The sequence below is a fragment of the Hyposmocoma kahamanoa genome, unplaced genomic scaffold (genome assembly GCF_003589595.1).
Source record: "Hyposmocoma kahamanoa isolate Upper Pololo Valley unplaced genomic scaffold, ASM358959v1 87, whole genome shotgun sequence".
Lineage (NCBI taxonomy): Eukaryota > Metazoa > Arthropoda > Insecta > Lepidoptera > Cosmopterigidae > Hyposmocoma > Hyposmocoma kahamanoa.
In genome coordinates this window covers 20,163,151-20,187,298 of record NW_020654422.1, presented here as the reverse complement: position 1 = coordinate 20,187,298, position 24,148 = coordinate 20,163,151, and the positions used below count along the sequence as shown (strand labels likewise).

The 24,148-nt window shown below is 36.3% G+C and overlaps 1 protein-coding gene across 1 annotated transcript; it reads left to right on the top strand.

Moving 5' to 3' along the window:
* The first annotated feature begins 167 nt into the window (after window positions 1-167).
* LOC113235076 (calnexin) lies at window positions 168-23,574 on the top strand. Its single transcript, XM_026470633.1, has 13 exons — window positions 168-288; window positions 543-656; window positions 3,629-3,799; window positions 4,216-4,365; window positions 8,464-8,672; window positions 9,170-9,377; window positions 9,873-9,993; window positions 10,312-10,454; window positions 12,027-12,143; window positions 13,479-13,619; window positions 18,493-18,615; window positions 20,331-20,495; window positions 21,065-23,574. The coding sequence occupies exons 2-13, from the start codon at window positions 543-545 to the stop codon at window positions 21,131-21,133; spliced, it is 1,731 nt and encodes a 576-aa protein (XP_026326418.1). The 5' UTR covers window positions 168-288; the 3' UTR covers window positions 21,134-23,574.
* Window positions 23,575-24,148: the final 574 nt, after the last annotated feature.

Genomic DNA, 24,148 nt, shown 5'->3' with positions numbered 1-24,148 from the left:
TCCAATTTTTTACTTTCTATTATAGTATTTATGCAATATAGTAGGTAATAGAATTTTTACAGACATGTTTAGAAATAATTATGTGTGATATTTTTTTAAAGATTGCAGCGAAAATTTCTTTGAATGCAGCCGATTACCGTCCTGACAACTGTTTGTTTTTGATTGGCTGAAATTTTCCTGTACAAAAGTCCGAATCATTGAGGTTTGGTTCGGGTTTTCAGTGCACATTTTTATTTGAACAATATTTATGATAAGTCCTGAACATTGAGTGTGTGAAGACAGAGCAAGGTAATAGTTTTTGCCGGTTATCGTGAATCTATGTGTAAAATATTAACAGATTCCCCTTTTCAATGATTGAGGATGTCCGCTTTCCGGTGCTCTTATTTAGGGCTTTCACGCTTGGGCTTAGGATGTTTTTAATTAAATTAGGCTGTGTAGTCGTGTCTGATTGATTTGGAGCATGTTGATGGTTAATTTTCACTCATTGTTGGCAGATTAGCGTATGCGGTTGTCATTGATAGATTTTCGTAATTTTATTTCAGATGGCTCACTTTAGTTATAGAATATACTTATTGAGTGCCTTAGTGCTGCTAGTTGGCACGGCGACGTGGGGGCATGCCGAGGAAGATGACTCCGCCGACGGAGTCACTGTTGAGGTTAGTTTTTTGCAATCACTTTCATTAACTGTAGTGTCTACCTTATTGTTCGGCATTCAAGGTCTCAAAAGCTTTTTATTAGTGCATTGTTAACGCAAATGTATGATGTTATAGTTAGAGCTAAGTAGGATGTTATACTAAATCATGCATTGGACTGTGAATGAAACCAGTAAAAACTCGCCATTCATTCAATAATCTTAAGTATTTTACAAAATAAATATGGATAGTTCAAGAAAAACTAAATTCAGATAAATAACTTTTCTCAATACTCAATGCTTTATTTCATACTATGATGTTATATACAAGGTGGTAGGTAACATAAGTTCATTATGAACCCGGAATGGTACATCAAATGTCAAAAATCTGAATAAATTAAACTAATTTGAACCCTCTTGTATATACTACAAAGCCTTACGATTATTACAGGTACATATTGCTCATTGTGTATTTGTTGAGAAAATATTTTAATAACATTATGATCATTTATATTAATTCTCTTTTACAATATAGTATATTTTTTATTGAGGGACTAAAATAAGCCAACATAGTATATTTGATAATTTATTAGTTACTCCAAGAGTTTATATTGGCTTTGGAAAGCTACTTTTCACTTGTATTGCGAGAAAAAAAAAATTCTGTAATTTTTGTGTTTTTTTTCTAACCAGACACAGATAAAACAAAGCCAACAAAACACCATCATTATTGTTTCACTTATTGAACTTTTATTTTTTGGCACAAACTGGAACAAGTACTGGCTGTTTGAGTTTGTCTTGGTCACTTGAATAAATTTAAAAAGTAGGTACTTGTTACACCCTAAAGATTAAATGATGCACTTTACTCGCACAATGTAGGCTCTGTATTATTAAATATTATGTTATGTATATTAATAATTGGACTTATTCCTATCTAAGTATTCTATAGTTCATAGTAACTTTTAGCCATTTCATATGTTTTTACGCTTCTATAAATTTTGATTTACTTGTTTCTGTTTTATTATTTTTGGTAATTCTTTATGAATTTTAATTGACATAAAAAAGGGACTAGGGGAATGCAGTGTTAATCGCTCGCGATGGCCTCGGCTAGTGGTAAGAAATTGAAGTAAGCTTGGCAACAGTCGGTCAGTTTTATATTTATGACAATTGTTACTAGTTAAATACAAATTTTTACATAATTTCAAATTGCTAGTTTGGTGCTTTCAGAAGTCAACCTTGTTACTTATGAACACAACACAGGGGATTTACTTTCAAACCAGATAATTGACTAACAATAAAATTGTGGATTGTTTTTCTACCTGTGTACCTGGATCTGTCTATGTGTAGCATAGTTATCAGATCAGAGTACTCGGAGACTAGACAATACAGTATTTTTATTCAATAAATAATACGAAGTATTTTTGAAATTAGAAGTGTTAACCACTTATACTAATTATAGTTTTCTGTGCAGATATGTACACCTTTATTTTATTTAATCTTAGAAAACAAACACATATCAAGAGCACAGTTACAGATCTAATGGCCATTAGTTATTATCAGTTACTATTAGAATGCAGGATTTAAGATCCCTTATAGTAAAAAATCTGAATATGATGACAATATTTACCTAAATTGCGAGTAATAATAATAAAAATACAAGAAGTCGTGGTAGCCTAATGGTTTGTCCTACTGCCTCTTAAGCAGAGGGTTGTGGATTCGAATCCGGGCACGCTGAAATCTGAAATGAAACCTGCATGTTGAAGAAGGTTCACAACCCTCAGAAAACTTGTGAAGTTCCCAACCCGCATTGGGCCAGTGTGGCGGACCATGGCCTGAACCCTTGTCTGAAAGGAGACCCGTGTCCAGCAGTGGGACGTATAAATGGGTTGATGATGATGATGAGTAATAATAACATAATAATAAAATAATTTATTTCAGGCCATAACCCGTACGATATTAGTGTTGGTTACAAAAGTACAAAAAATCTATAAAAATTAAAATTTCAATAAGTTTAAATTAAAATAAGTTTAAATTAAAATCTATATGTCAGTACAGTTGCAATGAATTTTGAAATATTGCTTGACATTTAAAATATTAAACTACGAAAATTAAAATATGAAAATTAGGAAAATAACTACTCAAATGGCTAATTAATTTGACCAGTGCGCGATACTTACGTGTCGCGCATTTTGATAGGAGATAGTATTAATTTTAGTTCGTTTGTAAATTGCAGTTAGCTTTTTAAATTAAAAAAGTACATTAAATTCTAAGTGTAAACTCCAAAATTGTAAATTCTAAGTGAAGTATATGTAAGCTTCTTGCTTGCAACGCGATATTGGCGCGCGTTTTAATAGATTTAGTTCAATGCGTCTGCGGCGCGTTTAAGCGCACATGACGCGCGTTGACGGCGCCGCAAACGCACGTTCGTGAAACGCGCGTCGCCTGGCTCTTTTACCTCATATTCGTCAATCTTTTCGTACAGTACAGTTTTCGAATGTCATTATCTCAACAAAGTATTTAGGGCATTGCTTTTCTTAGATTCTTATCTAAGGCTATTAAATAAGGATTAGAATTTGTGTACTATTCTTAAAGTCAGACATGGATTCTCGTGTAATTGTTGGTTTATGTTAGTGATTATAAACACCGAATGAGAAAGAAACATCCATTCATGCAAATATGTATACAAACCCGGCCTTTAGAGCGGATACCCGCGGCCACTTTTAGCAGCGATATTTAAAGGGAAACCCATGCCTGGTAGTGGTACCTATAATGAATTCCGAAATGGAATGATAACTTTTTGAAAAGTTACAACTTTTTACAACAACATTAGGTACACCTAGTTGAACTTATTGGAATATTTGTGTCCGATTAGTTCAACGGATTGAAGCTATAGTTGAATTTAGTGAAATAGACCTATTTTTAGGAATATAACTATCATGTGTTCGTTCACCATCTGCATTTTTTATTTATTTGTTACATCTGGTTTAATGTTTGGTACAGACTGTAGAAGAGGACCAATACTTGTATAAAACGCCTACTATAGACCCAAAGAAAGTGTACCTGGCGGAGCATTTTGACAATGAAGAGGCGTTCAAGAAGAAATGGATCAAGTCTGAAGCCAAGAAACAGGGTGTTGATGAGAACATTGCTAAGTATGATGGAAAATGGGAGGTGGGTATATATCTACTTTTGTTCTATTATTGGTGATTGATGAACATTTTGATGACCTGAGTCAATTAATAGAGTAGTAGCAATTTAGTTGTAAAGCAATGAGATCTATTTTCAACCAATTGCCTTCTGTTTGACTTAAAATATCCTTTTGGAAAGCACCTGTTGTCCCATGAATTTCATTTTCAAGTATTTCGACTCAATGGCCGCTGATATTTGTGTCGTTATTTTATCAGGGCGGCTTATACTGTGCGGCCCTTTATCTCTGCGACCAGCATTACTTTGATCTATTTTAGCTAACACTAATTGAATATATTTTTAGCTTCATTTTTTATTACTTTCTCCTGCTGGCGCCTAAGCATACCCCAGATTTAGGATAATTTTATTTGAATAGTTGAACAATAATGTGCCTATTCCAGATCCAAGCCCCATCCCGAAAGATCCTGAAGGATGATCTAGGCTTAGTGCTCACAACAGAAGCTAAGCATGCTGCCATTTCTACCCTACTGGACAAACCGTTTGAGTTCAAGGATAAACCTTTGGTTGTGCAATATGAAGTTACTATGCAGGTAATGTATTTAAAAAACAATGCAAATGTTACATATATAGCTAACTCTTGTACACAGACTCTTTAGATTGTAAAATTGTCAGAGACTGGAGTAGGCAACTAAATAGTTAATACTATTAATTTATTAGTAAGCAATAACATATTACTTTATACTGCAAAGCACCTGGTCTTTTTAACCGACATCAAAAAAGGAGGAGGTTCCCAATTAGACTGTATTTTTTTGGATGCATGTTACGTGATTTCTCTGGCATTTGTAAACCAATTTTGTGACTAACCAACAAACCAAAATCGAAAATACATACGCTATAATAGCCCACTAAACAAAAAAAAACTGTCTACTGAAAGCAGGCGCTCACGAGGAAAAGGAATCTAAACACGCGCATAGAAAAGTGAAAATAACGTTGCCCGCCGTGTGCAGTCGTGCGGAACCGAATGCGAGCGAGTAACGGAGCCCTGTGACCATTAAATACAGTTCAGAGCGAAGGCCGACAGCATACGATACATTACTAATTTTCCAAAAATGTTACTTTTCGATTACGTGACTTTATTATTGAGGGTGCGTTTCACCCGTATCGTTAATATTCATAACGCGCACTTTGTCTACTATAGATTTGTATCGCAGTCATAACGCTGAACTAATTGTATTATCACACCCATACGTTTGTGTACCTAATCACATACCAAATCATATTTTACCAAAGAACTTTGAACCCTCTGCAAATATCGTAAGGTATAATTTTGTATAAAGATCGTTGACGATTGTATGACTCCGGCTGTGGCTCAACGTACCTGATGTCAGTAGAAACTTGGTTTCGTCACTTTATTGGATTTAACTATCAGTAATTGAATAAGCTCATGCGAGAATATCGCCGTTTCCTATGTTGAGTCACTTTGCTCGATAATCGTATTAGATATCTACATTTTAAATAGACATGGGACTTGAGCACATGGGACTTGTCCACTTATAGCTCAAGGTGACGGGTGCAGTGGCAGTGCCTCTTAGATCTTTGCGATTAAAACTTTGAGTGGCAATGCAACTGTCATGGACAGACGTGTCGGTTACCACCAGGAGTACAACTTGGTTGCTCAGTTACTTAATATTATAAAAAAGCCGTAACAGCCTATATTGGTGGCCATGGGGTTCGAATTCGGGCTCGCACATCCGAGTTTCTCGGTATTTACGTGCGAAATTGAATTTGACCGTACCATGAGTTTCCTGAAAGTCAAAGAAGGTGTTTTTCACTGTCGGAAAAAGTGTGAAATCCCCCACCCGCATTGGGCCAGAGTGGCGTACTGTGGCCCTCGCCTGGGAAACCCATGCCCAGCAGTGGCAAAAGGCAATGATGTTAAGTAAAATCAGTGTAATTGACATTTTTATGGACAGGCGTGTCGCTTACTGCCAGATGCACGACTTGGTCGTCTCGTCACGTGGCGTGGTGTTGAAAATAAAATCTTTTACTCGAATATTAGAAATTATTATCAGAACTTCTAACTGTGATGTGCAATGGTAACATTGCGTTTTGCAAATAACCTCGCAATAGGCAATTGGACTACAATCAGAACAAATTTAAACGTAGTTAGAAATTATGTTTGTTAAGTATAATCTCAGTACAGAGTACTAAAAAAACCGACCTCAAAAGTACGTGGAACTACATCTATTTGCTAAGTTTTATTGAAATATCCCCTAGTTCGCCACTATACAGGACTTGACACTGGAGATAATAAAAATCGGTTCTCACTACTCAAAGTATATTGAGAGAAAAACGCCTTGAATTGGAGAAATAGCAAAATCAACCATTAAAATAATTGCTCCTAAATTAAAGTTTAGGCGCTATTTATAAAAATGAATCTTCATACTTGAACAGCCACCCTTAGAGGTGGATGATTTTCTTCAAAATAAAATGGGACCACTATGGAAGTACCCCCTTTCCAACAAAAAAAGAATCATGAAAATCGATTCACAAATACCGTAGTTATCGCGTAACACATATACAAAAAAAAGAACATACAGTCGAATTGAGAACCTCCTCCTTTTTTTAAGTTGGTTAAGAAATAATAATTCAATCAGTATGTTTGTGAAAAAAATAATAATTTGTATCTTTCAATAAACAGAATTGGACGTAGTTAAACAAAAAGGATCCAATCCACAAAATTGTCAAAAAATGAGTTATATATACCAAACGGTTCCTAAAGTTGAACCTCTTAGATCAGCAAAAAAATCCAACATATAAACATAAATGATGATGATGAAGATGATGAGGTTTTAGCATTAAGTCCGCCTTTTGTACCATCATGTCTTGTGGTCAATAAAGTTTTAATAAATAAATAAATAAATAAATATCTCTGGAGTTACATGACATTATAAGTTTTGAAAATAAAAAAAAGAGTGAGAAACACACCGAACACATCACGCGACATCATACGTAGGTAAGCAAAATAACATAGTTTAATCTCTTTTTAACTAAAAACTTTAAATATTGCATTGAGGAAAATAGTCAATCAATATGTACAATTCTCGCAAGCAGCAAGTGCACATTGTCCGTTTGTTAACCTACCAATGACGTCACGCGGTCTGAGTTGACATGTGCCTTTTGCGCGGCAATTATTTTTAAATTATATTTATACGCAGTTTCAATGGAAAAGAAATGTTATTTAAATGAAATAATATTTTTCTTGGCTGTATACATATCTTCTTTGTAGTTAATTTTAAAACCTTTAAATTTATCCAATTCCAAATTTGTCGTTACAGTAAAATGTCTTTCTTTAGTTTTAATTAAAATTACAGTAGCTTCTTAAAACTGTATACAACAAACAAAGAAACTGGAGTCTGGCTGGCATCCAAAAAGTTTCGGAAGTGCTGCATCATAAATTTACGATCCAATCTGCTATAAATACCATGATCGCGGCAGTTGCGTTGTTTACATCATTTCATCCTCTCTGTTTTTGTTCTAAAATTGATATATGACTTTTTTTAGTCAAAATGTGAGTTACATTTTTAACATGGAGCAAACATTTTGAGATAATAATAATAACACACACTCAACATCCAGCACGTTCTCTGTAGTACTTAAAGAAAAATATCTCCATATTATACAAAGTGTTTTTTTTTTATACTACTAAGCAACAGGACGAACAAGTCGAGTGCCTGGCGGTAAGCGACACGCCTGTCCCTAGCAGATGCAGTGCCACTCAGAGCTTTTAATCACAAAGACCTGAGAGGCAATGTTACTGCGCCCGATACCCTGGGACATAAGTTGACAAGTCCCATGTGCATGTAATTTCACCAGCACCCTTACCCATCAAAACCTGAACGCAGTAATGCTCACATTACGACTTCGCGACAGAAATAGGTAAGGTGGCAGTACTTTCCTGTACGAACTTTTTCACAATAATATTAATAGAGCTCTTACTACTAATGTATGTGCAAAGTTACATATTTTATTCTTATGTAGTTTTACACGTTTTAACCGACTTCAAAAAAGGATGAGGTTCTTAATTCGACTGTGTTTTTTTTTTGTATGTATGTATTTTTTTGTTGGAAGAGGGTTAAAGAGGGGACCTTGAGTTATATTATGTCTCTTCCATTGACAGATTTTTCAAAATAAAAATATAAAAAATTTTCACAACGGGATTCGTACTTCCCTCATTTGTAAGTCGGCGAATTCCACCATTTGTAAGCTAAGGCGTAGCTTAGGATGCATAGCGAGAGGCACTTTTATGAATATAAACTGGGATAATCTTCAAAACTTGCTTTATTATACTTTTTTACATATTTTCAGCGTTGGGTTACATTACGAACTCTCAAGATGGTCTATTCTTTCTATTTCATTTTTTCAAACACATTCTAAATACAAAACTATATTCACTCAGCCAGTGATTCTACTCATAGAGTAGAGCCTAGACTACAGTACCTCAGCATTGGTCCCACTTAAATTCGAAGGAAATATTCCACCTCTAAGGGTGGCAAACTAGGGGATGAATACGCTTTCGCGCACTTTCCGCCAACCGATTTCAATAAAACTTAAGAAATAGATGTAATTCCACGAATTTTTGAGGCCGGGTTTTTTTTTGTAAATAAGTTCTAATTTATTATTTACAGGAAGGTCAAAACTGTGGCGGAGCGTACATAAAGCTACTCTCAAAAGGCACCGACACGAAGGCCGACCTCCGCAAATTCTACGACCAAACACCGTACACGATCATGTTTGGGCCAGACAAATGCGGCAATGACAATAAGTTGCATTTCATCTTTCGTCACCAGAATCCGATAAACGGTACGTTTGAGGAGAAGCACAGCAAGAAACCCAGGTAAGCCAATTTCGAGATAACCTTATGTAAACAGAATTTTATAGGTGGTATAAGGGTCAATAAGGGTTAGTACTGAATATATTCCTATTTTACCCTATGGCTCTGTCACTGCCCCCGTCACCCTGAGACATAGGTTGATAAGTTACATGTGCCTGTTATTTTACCAGCACACTTACCCTTCAAAACCGGAACACAGTAATGATGACATTACTGCTTGGCGACAGAAATAGATAAGGTGCCAGAAGTTCCCTGGACGAACTCTTTCACAAGGAACTAAACTGCTTACCTATAAAGATTATTGGGTTTGTGTTTAAGTAAAATGAATAGAAGTATCTGTATATAACAGGCCAAGACTACCGTTAATCGAGTGTTTAAAAAAGGAAACGTGTGTCAGATCCTAGCACGTGGATGGCTGTGGTCTCTGCCTATTTCGATGGGAAAAGAGCGTGAAGTGTACGTATATATATATTTTTTTAATGGTCATCTAAATTCCCCAGCAAACGCATAGACGAATTCTACACGGACAAGGAACCCCATCTATACACCCTTATCGTGCGTCCGGACAACACATTTACCATACTCGTGGACAACAAGGAAGTGAACTCTGGCTCGCTGCTAGAGGACTTCACTCCCCCCGTTAACCCTCCCGAGGAAATCGATGACCCTGAAGACAAGAAGCCTGACGATTGGGATGAGAGAGAGAAGGTATTTTTTAATTATTTACCATTGACTTACAATTATATGGACGTCGGGTCCGCGCTAAAAAGTGTCCGAACTTATAGGGCGTTAAAATCGTATACAGAGCGTCATTCACGCTTTAGTTTTCGTTTGTTCGACTGACAGCGAAGCAAGCAAAATTAGACAGTACTGCGATGACATTGCATATTAAATTCAACGTTTTAGCTTTTTCATATTCCTTTACATGTCACTACGTTTAAATAGGTTGACTTGGGACATTTTTTTCGTGGTTTGTGTATTAGACCCGTCGTCCATTTATTTGTAAGTCAATGTTATTTACACTCAATTAAACTTTCATCAATAAATTAGATATCTTGAAGATATTCTAAATTAGATATCCTCAATAACCTGAAGTGTACGTATTTCATTAAAAATGATTGTACGGCGTTTTGTTTACCTCCGTGAAATTAGATTTCCCATTCGGTTGTTTTAATTATATCGAAATTTATCAAATATCCACAGATTGTGGACCCGTCAGCGACAAAACCAGACGACTGGGACGAGGATGCGCCGGCGCAGATAATTGACTCCAATGCGGTCAAGCCTGACGGGTGGCTTGACGACGAGCCGGAAATGATTCCGGGTAATTTCTCTCAATTTGTGCTCATTTTAGTTCCTCATGGCTTACCTAATAATAAGAACAGATCGCACGTGAAACCGAAACCAAATATTATGGTAAACAAAATGGTGGAATTGGGAAGACACAGTTTGAAAAATAAAAAATTGACTAATTGTAACCTGCAGTAAATGAAAGTAGAAAAAGTATTGTATTTTTTTTTGTCTATGTTGGTCTATCCATAATTATTGAATTTCATAGGCATGTTTGTGTTGAAAGTAAAATAAACGCTTGGACAAAGTACAGTAAAAGAGTCCAATACAAAAATAAGCCGGTATATTTCAGACCCGGAGGCGAAGAAACCAGAAGACTGGGACGAGGATATGGATGGCGAGTGGGAGCCTCCGCTCATCGACAATCCCGCCTGCAAGGCCGCGGCCGGCTGCGGCGTCTGGATGCCTCCCAAGATCGCCAATCCCGCTTACAAGGTACCCACGTCAAATGATCTACTTTAAACTACAATCGTGTTAAAAACGCGTATCGCTTACAACCACGCCCACGACTTGTTCGTCCCGTCACTTGATATTATTCATTCATTCATTTTATTTAAGAGCCATGCTCTTGTCGGTGTAGCCTCCTCCACTCCTCACGGTCCATAGCCAACTCCTTGACCTCCCTGTAACTGCTCACATTAACCTTTCTTTTTATTTGGTCACAGAATGCCATTCTCGGTCTTCCTCTCTTTGATATTATATAAAAGAAAAAACAAATAATAAGCCGTGACAGCCGTGGGTTCGAATCCGGGTACCTCGTGAGTTTCTCGAAATTTATGCGCGAAATTTGATTTCAAATTTACCATGAGCTTTTCGGGGAAGAAAAACGTGATGAAAACTGAATGTTGAAGAAGGTTCACAGCCCTCGGAAGACGTAGTCTTCTACCCTCGCCTGAGAGGAGACCTGTGCCCAGTAGTGGGCCGTAATATAAATAGGTTGATGATATCAAAAGTCAAAGTCAAAGATATTCCATAGGTAAAATAAATTTACACTTGAAAACGTCATATTTAAGCTACTGCTTGTTCACTAAGCTGACCTCCCTGAGAAGAACGAGCAAGAAACTCTAGGGATTGCTCTTTTAAAATAAACTTAAATGCTACGGAATACACTTTGAATCAAATTTGTGTGGATTCTGGAGCCGTGTCGTCTTTCCATACATCTTTATCTAACACGTAGTGTTCAATTTTGTAATATGATTTTTCGATCAAAATATTTTTAATATAGTTTTTAAACTTAGGAAATGATAAACTTAATATATGCTCCGGAATCTTATTGTAAAAACGTATGCAGTTCCCCATAAAAGAGTTGTTTACTTTGGTTAAACGAAATCGTGGTACCATGAGTTTGGACTTAGTTCTAAGGTTAATATTATGGATATCTTCTTTCTTATTGAAATTATGTATATTTTTACGGGCATATAAAATATTTGAGTAAATGTACTGTGATGCCACAGTCATGATACCAGTCTCCTTAAACTTTTCTCTGAGAGAAACCCGGGAACCTAAACGGTACACAGAACGAATCGCTCGTTTTTACAACACAAATATGGTTTGAATATCTGCCGCTTTACCCCACATGAGAATCCCGTAGGACATTATACTATGGAAGTAACTAAAGTAAACTAGTCTAGCAGTACTAACATCGGTAAGCTCACGTATTCTGCGGACTGCGTATGCAGCGGAGCTTAATCTGCAATGAAACTACAAGGTGCACTTTGTAATGTTTTCAGACTAACTTTACGCCCCCTCTCAATATAAAATGTAGTATCTTTTATTTTGTTTCGCATTACGTAAAGTTGTACGGCACCAGGCAATAATTAAAGGACACAGATTTCCACGTTGAAGTGTTTGCCTTTCAATAAAAACACAACAACAAAAATAGCTGCTTGGAGTGTTGGAGCTTGTCCTAGTATACAGCCGAAGGCTATTCTATTAAAAGTGATTAACAGCAAATATCGTCCATACGCATAGTGACTTCGTTTGACTTTGTACCTAACTAATTTGCAGGGTCTCTGGCGCGCGCCGTTGATCGCCAACCCCAACTACAAAGGCAAGTGGACCCCGCGTCGTATCCCCAACCCGAACTACTTCAAGGACGATAAGCCATTCCGCATGACCCCTATCGTGAGTACTCACTCTATTGTTGTATTATAACTATATGTAACTACCTATTTTAACTAAGTTTACCACTTATAACTACCTTTGTGACCGAACGGTTACATTGCTGCTCAACCACGCAGAGGTCCTGGGTTCGATTCTCGGGATAAATGGTGCCAGGAAGCTTGGTATCCTTTCCAAGGTGAGGCGTTACTTCACACCGGGACAGCCCCATATACCACCATAATCGAAACTAATGTAGAAAGCTACATTAGTTTTCATTTTAGTGACCGTCTTATTAGATTATAGTTGTCGATAGTTGTTTTATCGATGGATTTTGAAAGAAGGCAACATTTTGACAAAAATGTCTGAATTGTGCATGTTACGACGTTCTAATAATTACTAATTGCGTTATTGTCTTCTTTATAAATCGATAAATTTTTATTCACAATACGTTTTAACAACGACAGGCGAATTTGATTATGTTAAAATGAAAAACTTTCAAACATGTCTCCTCTTTGTATTTTTATTATACTTAGTTCTAAATGTAGTGTACCTATGTATGAAATTAGAAAAAGTGACAATTCTAATGAACCTGTGCTCTGCAGTTGGACGAATAACAGACCGATGATGGTTTAAATGAAACAATTCCAGCTTTTATTGTATGAGCGTAATCAACAGGTCTCTGCGACGCAAGCCTGTGCTTTGTGCAAAAGCTGCAAGTAACAATGCGAGACAATGAATAAAAGTTGTATTGAATGGATATTCAATTGTTTTTTTGTGAAATTGCTCCAGTAGTTTGTTATAATTATTAATACAAAGTGCGTTACGAACACTTAGAAAAAATTACTTCGATCCTGCCGAATTCGTACCGACGTCTTCTAACAAACCGTGCCAGATGCTCTGCCAACTAAGCCACGGAGCGAACCAGCGGACCTCACGAATTTTTCCATGTGCTTGTTATCGGGTCTTTGTATTTGGTTTTCCGTGGCTTAGTTGGCATAGCGTCTGACACGGTTTGCTAGAAGACGTCGGTTCGAATCCGACTGGATCGAAGGAGTTTTTTCTAAGTGTTCGATCTTTGTATTAATCATTATAACTAATGAATGGAACTTCAATAATCTATATTATTTGTTTATGTGTTGAGACAATGAACGATTTATTATTATTATTAACTTTCAGTCGATAATCGATAGAATATTTATCTATTGCATACACTAGCTCTTGCAAGCGGGCGACACTTGCGCAATGAAATTTCATTTTACTCCATCTTTAAAAAAGACAGACTATAGTTTATTTAACTTTCACTGACAACTTTTCGTCACCATATTGGAAGAAATTCTAATTAGCGTTCACCTTTAGCACGCTGTGGGCTTCGAGCTGTGGTCCATGTCGCCACGGCTGCTTTTCGACAACCTGGTGATCACCGACGACGAAGCCGTCGCATCCGACTGGGCCCACCAGACCTTTGCTTTGAAACGCGCCAAGATGTCTCGTGACTCCGTAAGTCTGATTCATATACTTTGTAATAATAATAAATATTAGTCAAAATCATATACGTTGCACTGATCCCAAAGTAAGTAACTACCACTGCAATGGCTTTGATTGACGACCCGTGATAGCCCAGTGGGAGAAAGATAATATAAATTTATTTCATTATGACTTTATAACTTAATATAATACAATACAAGTAAACAAATGTAAATGAAGCTATTTAAAATGAACAATAAGAAAAGGAACGATATCGAGTTCTTAGGTTTTCGCGATTGTAGCACATAGGAAATGATTTGAACTATTTTTCCGGATTTAAATCGCGTATATTTGTTTTTTCAAACAAACCAATGTTTCGTGTCCTTTACAGGTCCCATAGTCACGGTTGACTGGGACCTGTAAAGGGCCCGAAACGTTGGTTTGTTAAAAATAGTTTCATTTCCTTAAAGGAATTTTAATTGTTATACAATGTTCGTAGTAAAGCTATACATTTTAATCTTAGAGCCAAAGTACACGGCGTATTTTATACGACGACGTTTTAATTTTACTTTTGGTCTGTTATTCTCCGTGCAACCATTTATTTTAACTTTTGACAGCTCGAATTCTAATCAATTAGTGATGTCCTTATGCGTTTTCGATTCGATTTTTTTATAACATTCGATTTTATTTATGAAAAAGTTTAAATAGTGAATGTGCGGGTTCAAAAAAGATAACTGTCTTATTGGGATCGTGATGTTGCGTTTGACAATTCGTGCACTCAAGAATTAATTACTAATGTCAATGAGGATTCAACCCATTAATATGGAGCAGAATCCGACGATGCATTATTTATAATTATTATTTTATAATTTATTTCTTTTCATTATAATTCATTAGACAGGTACCAAAATTTATCAACTTGAATAATTTTTGTTACATAATCTGTTGGCTCTATAAATATCGTAGCTTAAGCACACGTCGCTTCACTAAAATTAAAAAATAAAAGATTCCAAGAAGTATTGCATTTTTTTGTCTATGGTTAATGGTTGTATGTCAATAATTAAGGAACTTCGGAGGCATGCATATGTCAAAAGTTAAATAAATGGTTGGACGGAGTACAATTTCAGTTAGATTTTGAAATGAAGCAACTACATTAAATTGTAAGTGTAAACTCCAGTGGAGAATATAAGCTTCTTGCTTGCACTACAGCACATCTGCGGCGCGCGGATGTTGCGTGTAAAATACGTCATGTGCATGGGCTGTTATAGCGTAAAGGTGGTTTTCCACCGGCGAGGCGTGAAGAGACCAGAATTGAAATATCGCCGGCCCATTTACACCAAAAATTGCCATTAATAGCGCGAGCTCGCGCTGTGAATGATGAAGATTCAGGGCTGTTAGTTCATCTAGCGCTAAATTCGCGGCTAACGAAACATGTCCCGTAAATTATTATTATATAATGTTAACAGAAGAAGAATCAGATGAAACCATCGTTTATTAAATCGCAAATCGTACGTACCCCACAATCTCGCGATTGATATTAATAGCCATCGCGAGACCGCGCGGGCACTCGCGAGATCGCGCGAGAAATCGTATTTCCGTTAAACAGTATAATGCCCTGGACACTTGCGAGATCGCGCGAGAAATCGTATTTTCGTTAAACGGTATAATGCTCTATGTAGGCAGCAATACGGTTCAATATTACTTACATAAACAAACATTTAAATTCTAGCCTCGCCCATCCTCGTCAATTCAGATTTTTTTCCACAGAAGATGCGCGAGGAGAGAATTGAAATTTTGCCATACAAATTGCTATTCTCGTCTCGCCTCTTCTCTCCTCGCCTCGCCGGTGGAAAACCACCTTAATAGTGTAGTTGCGATGCCTAAACTAAGTAAAACTAAGTCATCTTCTTCGTGCTTATTTCCTTTATATTACAGCTTAAGAACAGATTTTCTATATCATTTGATTTTGTAATCGGGACATATTTCGCACCCCTAGTGGAAGAATGGCAGAAGTGGAGTTACGCCAAACATGTTTATTGCTCCATTAGATAAGAGAAAAATATAATTCACAACTTCTCCAATTCTTGCAACTCTATATACTATATTAGTTGAGTTTTTCTGTATCTAATAGAGCAATAAACATTTTTGACGTAACTTATGCCATTCTTCCATGATGGGTAAGAATTGTGTATAAAAATATATTTCATTTACCTCGACGTTTCGGACGTACTGCAACGTCAGTGGTCTCGAAGGGACTTTATTCCGTATAGGCGGTTTAGTCCCTGTTCCCTCACTTGAGAGGGGACTCGTGCACAGCATTGGGACGCATAAATGTGTTGATGGTATTGATGTTGGCGCATTATATGTCTAAACCGTCTCCTCAGAGGTGTCACGTGCTGTGTAGTGAAACATATAATAGATTAACTTTGATAATAAGTTTAATCTCCACAATATGAAACTTTTTAACCGACTTAAAGAAGGAGGATGTACTCAATTCGACTTTTTTTTTGTATGTATGTTACGTGATTGTGTGTGAAATGACGGGACGAAGATGTCGTGTGCCTGGTGGTAAGCGACTCACCTGTCGCTGACAATTGCAGTGCCACTCAGGGCTTTAAGCACAAAGATCTGAGGGGCCCTGCCACTGCGCTCGACACCCTGATACATAAGTTGATAAGTCCCATGTGCTTGTAATTTCACCAGCACCCGTACCTTTCAAAACCGGAACGCAGTAATGTTCATATTACTGCTTGGCGACAGAAGTAGGTAAGGTGGCAGTATTTCCTTGAACAACACTTTCACAAGGAGCTGGCCTGCTCTTGAATCCGGTTTCGTGCACTTTCCGGTCACCGATTTCAATAAACCATGGCAAATGGATGTAATTCTACGAACTTTTGAGGTCTTCTTTATAAAAAAGTTGTAATTACGAAAGAGCCTCCTCGCCTCTCACACCGGTAACAGCTAGATACGGTTACGCAGTGCCTTCACTGGGTAATCTTTTGAACGTCGCTTCAACCGACTTACGATTGTCCTCGTCAGACCGTTGTTTAACGTGACATTTGACGTAGCGAACGCTATGGGGTCGCATGTTGCGCGCAATGAACTACAAACCAGGCTACTGGGCCGCCTACGGCATTTACTGCGCCATTCCGATCTCTATCTACGTCGCCTACCTCGTCAAACGCGCACGAGAGGTATCCAAGTATACCGCTAAAAGTTTGGAATTGCAAAAACCTAGGCTAGAATATAAATATGCCAGTGGAGTACATTTTGGGACCAAAGAAGCTTTTTTTTTTACACCAATTATTTTTGGACTTTTACAACAAAATATCGTTTTCGCCCAGATTTACTACACTTAGAGCTTTCACTTTCTGTATATTTTAACTTAGAGAACAAGGAAATAAAAAATAATTAGTCATTAGCGTATCCTCTTTAATAATAACACTAGATTCAATAAGTGACATTTTTGACAAACTGACAAATTAAACAAATAGTAATGAAAAATATAACTACAGGCCTACCGCTTAACTGAGTCTATTCCTGACCCAGTAGCTGCGCGGTGCAGGAGTGACAGTTTACGTAACAGCTATATCGTACTACACACGTAATAATTTCAACTATATTTTTCTGATGATATTCCTTTTTTTAAATGCTTATGCAAAGCAAAAAGGGGCACAAGTCCCATGTGCCTGTAATTTCACCAGTAGCCTTGCCCTTCGAAGTCGGAACGCAATAATATTCATATTACTGCTTGACGGTAGAAATAGGTAAGGCGGCAGTACTTCCCTGGACGAACTCTTTCACAAGGCTGTACTGAATATTGTTCAATCGCAAGTAAATTGAAAAAAGTGCCTTCTAAATTCGTCAATTGTTGTTATGTGAAGTGATAATAAAAAAACTATTTCATTGATAATTGAAATGAATAGACATACCATTTCGTTTACATACAGTTTAAACGATAAACCTTTTCATTTTAAATTGAATTCGTCTTCAGTTAAATAGCGTATATATCACGAATTGCCTGGTCTCAAACTAGGGAACTCCCTGTACTACAAGTACCAGTGCAATTGAATTTACTCTGGGGCACACCCCAGAACACCACAGGGTAGCTTAAAAAGTCACTATAATTTTGCTAGATGACAATAAGGCCGATTATTTGCCAAAACGGATCGTAGAAGCGCTGTGTTTCAACAACCATTGCCATTTGTTATTTTGTCAATTCACACTATTTAGACCAAATAAAGAAAAGCTATTTGTTACTAAATTACAGCTCATTATGGGCCTTAATAGTACGTAAGAGCTAGCACACCTCTAACTTTTTGTTTTATTAAAATTTGGTAGGTATAAAGTTAAAAAAAAAGGTATAAAGTTAGATTTAGATCTTGCCGTAGCCATGTTTCTTTTCGCACATACTTGACTTACAATTTCGTTATTCTGTGAATGTTATTGGGGCAATAAGTGAGAGCAAGTAAAAATAGTGCTTATCACATGGAGGAAACCCCAACAAAGACAATTGAGAATAGGTTTTCTTGTTTTGACATCTCCTTAATAAATGTGGACGATCCGACTTGAGTTCTTGATTTAAATTCAGAAATATCTTCATTTCATAGATAAGCAATGCCCTTTCATAAGATATTGTAATCGTTAATTACTACTCATTTGTAAGGCAGATTCCCTCGAATAGAATGATTGATACTCTAGGAGTCGCTCTTTGTAAATAGAAATTTGCCGCATTTATCACTTGCTTAATATTTATTTCAAGAAACAAACGGAAATTTGAAACCCCGTACTTATTACAGAAGCGTATACAATGCCCGTTTAATTTGTGACTGTTGTAGATAATTATGTGTAATTAGTAGCTAATTTGTGTGCAGTAGTTGCTAGTACAGTAGCGCTAAATCCTCAGGACTCGTTCGTGGACCGCGCGGTGAAGTTTGCGGGAGACAACCCGTGGATCTATGCCGTTGTCATTCTCATCGGATTTGCGTTCATTGGCCTCATTGTATACATCTGCTGCGGACCTAAATCAGTAAGTTTATTTATTTTTTAACCGAACACTTCATAAGGTTATATACACTTTAAGAATGAATGAAATAAAAAACATTCATTTCTCCACAAAATTTAGAAATAATAAATATAAAGTATACACCCATAGCTCCGCACTAGGGAAGTCCTATATGTCGGGTGCCATGGACACACACATAGACAATTACAAATTTCACCCAAGTATTTGTATATTTTGTACGCCCTGCTCACGAGAGAAATAAATATCTGGTGAGTAGACCCAAACCAAAATTGTAATTTTTTTGCACATCACACAACTGTATACAGAATGTGCTAAATTTTTCTATTGGTCAAATAATGTCATGACAACATTGGGCAGGTAATTACAAATACGCCCTTTTTACCTCTTCCATTATCCACATCCCGAATCAATCTACATTCGTTCTATTTTGTGTTGTCAATCTATCAAAATACATCTTTTCTATATGACTAAACCATCTAAGCTTTCCCTTTTCTATCCTGTAGGGCTAGCATGATAACGCGCGACTTGCGGGAGAGCGACATAAACCGCGAGATCTCTATGCGAGAATAGCAGTATATCGCGCTTTGTATCGCTCTCGCGCTCTGTACATTATCTTATTTAGATGTTTTATTTTACTTATCTAAATAGAAAGACCAACAGCTTAACACTGAATTGAATAACATTAACAACTGAACGCCAATTACATACACTCGCAAATAGATATATAACAAAGAACTATTGTGTGTCCAATTTAACTAACATACTACATAAAATACAACCGCAGTTGTAAGTCTCACTATGAGTCAAAGAAGTGTACACTCACTGCTCTGCTTCAGTTCTATTCAAAATTCGCTGAATGGTGACGTTGTTGTTATTTCCTTAATAGCGGCTAATAAAAAATACAGCTCATTACGGGCTTTAATAATACGTAAGATCTAGCACACCTCACGAACTTTTTGTTTAAATATTAAAATTTTGTAGGTATAAACTTTCTTCCCATAGTCTCACTGGATTTAGATCTTGCCGTAGCCATGTTTCTTTTCGCACATACTTGACGATTCCTTACAATTTCCTTAGTCTGTTCTATGTTTAATGGGGCAATTAGTGAGAGATAGTAAATAATGGTGCTTATCACATGAAGGAAACCCCAACGTCATCATCGTCAGTTAATATTGATCAAGAACGCCAACGTTCAGGCAGGAGGTAGGTATTGTAAGCGCGTTTGCGCTCTTCATCCGATTCATACTTGTTCCGAATCCGAGATCATATAAATCTAGAAAACTCGAACCCACTTCAGATGTCGCTTGTGCACTAAGTCCAATACAAATTCGAGAAAATATGAACGTCGTTTGTACACCTAAGGTCGTATTCTAGAACTCTACTCAATGCTCAAGTCAGGATTTGAGTATGGTTTAAAGCACTCGAAATCATACTCAAGTCCCTGCCATTAGGGTCGTATTTCCAGTAGTTGTGTTTCCAGTGCAATCCCGACTTGAGCATTGAGTAGAGTTCTAGAATACGACCCCTAGAGATAAAATGATCCCTGTGATATTTCGGACCTTTTATTACTCGGATTCGAAACAAATATGGAACGGATGCAATGCGCAAAACTCGCTTAGGCTGTACTCTTATTTGACATTAATTATTTCGGACAACATACGCCAATGGAAATTTAAAATGTTGCACATAGTCGTTTAACAGTGATTTACGTGGTGCAGGACTCGGACGCTGACATTAAAAAGACTGACGCTTTCGTTGAGGACGATCAACACATCTCGGAGGGAGAGGCGGAAGCGGAAGGCGAGGCGGAGCCTGAAGAGGTGCCGGAACGACTCAGCAAAGCGGACCTGGAAGGACCGGAAGTGGAACCCGATTCCACTGATGTAAGTGTAATTTATAATTGATCTGTTGCAAATACATTAATTGTTGGACCTATATATTGGCTGATCTACTATCATTATGTTTAAGCATAGTAAATTAATATTTGGTATTAAAAAATAATATTTGATCATCTTTTTCTACTATTGGTTTTTCTTTTAGCGATTGATGACGTTTTTAACCAGTATATCTTTTGGTATTGACCTAATACATCTTGGTTTCGCCCTCCATTCAGTAAGTTAGGTATATATTAGGTATATGAAACGAGCGTGCCGCGGCAGCGGCCGGCGAGTGCCGGAAGCCAATTTGCTTGCGTTTCCGAACATGTTTTCAGGTCAAATTGTATTATAATTAATACAATATTAGTATACAAATATAATCAGCATTTACTAAGTTTTAAAAATAACATCAGATTTTATTATTTTATTTCTCAGAGACACGATCAATCATTAAAAAAGATGGCCGTTTATCCAAACTATCTAATAAAACATTTTTTTGCCTGCTGCATTTGAAAATTTCAAATCATCATTTAAATACATGCCATTTCTAAGTTACGTACATTTGTCAATTACAGACAACTCCACTTGTCGACACAGAGGGCGCTGGCGACGGGCAGCGGAAACGGAAGCCGCGCAAGGAGTAAGCGGCAAGTTAGTCTTAGAGGGTAGACGGTAGCAATCTCGTTAATTGCTTTTTATCTACATATTTCCTTTTATATAATACAACGTAGACGCAATGTATGTAACCTGTGCATTCGGATTGCTGCTTAGGTTCATAGGGATCTTATTATATAAGCAATTCTTTTGCATCACGAATGCATAATATTTATGGGGATATTTTTCCATGACCCAATACCTCATAACTTGGCATTCCTATTATTAGAATTAATTAGCTTTTGCATAACGACTTATGGAAATGTATACAACATTTTTTTTGTTATGCAAGGCTGTAAAGTTGTTGTTTGACGCTAATGCTAGTATTGAAACCAGCGAGGGTTTCAAGACACGAGACGCAAAACAACTTTGCTGCCGAGCGAAACACACAACTTTTCACCTCACTATAGCGAGGACAATGGTAGATGAAAGATAAACAGTTGCACTATAATTGTAAGTCAATGGTTGCACTATAACAAGTCAGTTTAGTTTTTCGACGAATTATAATAATTTAATAAACAAATTTAGTTATTATTGTCAATTGAATGTCAACAATAATAAGAATAAAATCACAACAAATCGCGTAGTTGAACGTGTCATTATGATTTTTTTTCATCGAAAGAAAGAGTTAGGTGCACCACAGTCTATCGTCAAGTTTGAATTTCAAAACCCTTTTCCACGCTAACGTGGTAACAACGCTTTTGCGCGCAGATTTCTTATGAGAAGAAAGCCTTTCCGAGCTAGTGAAAATATTATTTATTTGGTTTCATTTTCTTATGACTAATGAAAAAGTAAATCTTAATACTAAACATTGAGATCCAAAATGGTGTTCACTCGGCATTTGTCTTGGATGTTGTACATGAAAAACAGCTTGACGTTGATATTCTGCTGTGATTGAATTTTTGAATAACTTTGTTGTTTGATAATTATTACATTGGAGAACAATAACAAAATTTCTGTATTATACTAAATTTGTTACACGAAAAATGTGTAATTTGGTCGATTTTCGCCATCACAATTCAAAATGGTTTTGACACAACCTGAAGCCACTTGTCAAAATTGTGTTACAATTTTACAAAGATGTGACCTAGTAACTACAACTCGCATTCAATAACCCCGTTATACTTTAATAGAAAGTCTTCTATCAGTACAAATTAATTTATTTCTTTGTGTTAAACAGCTTATAAAGTCGGTATACAAAGTTTTCAGTATACTACAATACAAACTTACGAATATGTAAAGTATTTTTTCTTTTATTAAACTGTAATTAGTAGTATTGTAACTTGTTTAATGTAAATTTCAACATTTGTAATACATGGTCCTGTTGACACAGCTTTGTATAAGTGATAGTTGATGAACCAAAATTGTTTGTTATATCAATAGGAATGTCGGGTTCAAGATTTTTGGGTTATTAGAAAATAATCTTGTATAAAGACAGACTTCAGAAGGATGGTATGTTTGGTACATCGATAAGTGAGGTTGGGTTAAGTTTTAATTTTATTTATTTCACAAAGATAAATCTTAGGTAGAAGTGTTAGGGATACGTTTTAACATTCATAAAAGAGAAGCCAACACAAACTTGTGTTAAGAATAATTAGTAACCAAACAAATCATCCAGAAGAAGCTGTATACAAAATGTAATATAATTCTTTGCCTTTGACGTTTTATATAAAAACAGGGATGTAGAATTATATATAACTCCTTCTAGCGTGTCTGTTCCTACCCTCTTACAAAATTTTAGTAAAATTCAACCTTATTTGTATTTTGGCCTTAGTTTGGATTTAAAATTTCGAATTTCTTTACTACCAAAGACTGTACATTCTGTGGCCGTAATAACCATATACCATATCATATTAGTTACCTATGTCACTATAGGCAAGACGTCGCAAACGGCAGTGCCAGGCATTAAAAATATCTCTAAGATACGATACATTTACACGACGCTGAAATTCAGCCGCTTAATTTGTACCTTCCAACTATTTTTCCTATAGAGTTGAACTCTGGAAGGACTGCAATCTCTGATTGGAGGAGATTGGAAGTGCCGAAATTATGCTGTTGAATTGCGGGTAAACGGAGCTGAAAAAAAAACGCATCTAAACTACCGATTTAAATATTCGCTCGAGTGTGCTTTGTTGAAATTGCATTGCAAGTAACATATTGCTCATTTTGGTGCTACGTTGACGTAATTGTAGTTTTGGCAAAATAAAAATTACACATCTGTATTTGCACTACTTAATTTGAATCTGTTCTACGCCTTTGCCTTTTTTGTTGTTGTTAGTTATAAAGTTCTCGACTGAAGGACTTTGTATCCAGGTCGTGCAATAAAATATAAAAAAAATATAATAATGTTTGAAGAAAAATTAAATTCATGTATATTGTAAAAATGCACAGTTTAAATTGCACACGTCATAAATTTGAAATAAAATTAAAAAAATCAATTTAAAACCATTTACAAGAAGTCAATGCGTCAATGTAGCACTAAATGAAAATGTTTGAGCGCACGTAAATCAGACGCGTTTTTTCCGTTAGTTACGTCATTAACTTACAGACGTTTTAAGATTTTATTGCGCACCTTCAATTTAGACGTCAATTTGAAAAATAAAGGTTATAATTTTTTAAGTACCTCTCTCATGAGAGTTTACGCCACTGTCTTCTTTTATCGACAATACAGAACATTGAGGAACTAAAATTGTTGATTCGTTTTTTAATTTTGTAGACATACGAATACTTCTATAGCGGTTGTAAGATATTTCTTTTCGTCCAATTTTGTTTTGTTAACGTTTAACGCTGTGTATTTTGGTGGGAAAAGGCGTACAGGCAAATGGGGCAAGAGTGAATTTCGAATATGAAACTGTCACTTAAATTTTGTCGATAGTGACTACGTTGTAGTTGTTTTTAAATGAATAATATTTCCCGTGTCTTGCGGTATTTCGCTTGATCTCTAGATTTTATGTAAATTTTACGTAATGAATAAATCTTTTCATCGAAATCTTTTGTAAACATAC

Excerpts from the sequence above, each read along its gene's own strand:
- LOC113235076 (XM_026470633.1), top strand. The coding sequence starts at position 543 with ATGGCTCACTTTAGTTATAGAATATACTTATTGAGTGCCTTAGTGCTG. Across the intron at positions 657-3,628 it reads CCGACGGAGTCACTGTTGAG|ACTGTAGAAGAGGACCAATA; the intron begins GTTAGTTTTTTG and ends TGTTTGGTACAG. Across the intron at positions 9,378-9,872 it reads ATTGGGATGAGAGAGAGAAG|ATTGTGGACCCGTCAGCGAC; the intron begins GTATTTTTTAAT and ends AAATATCCACAG.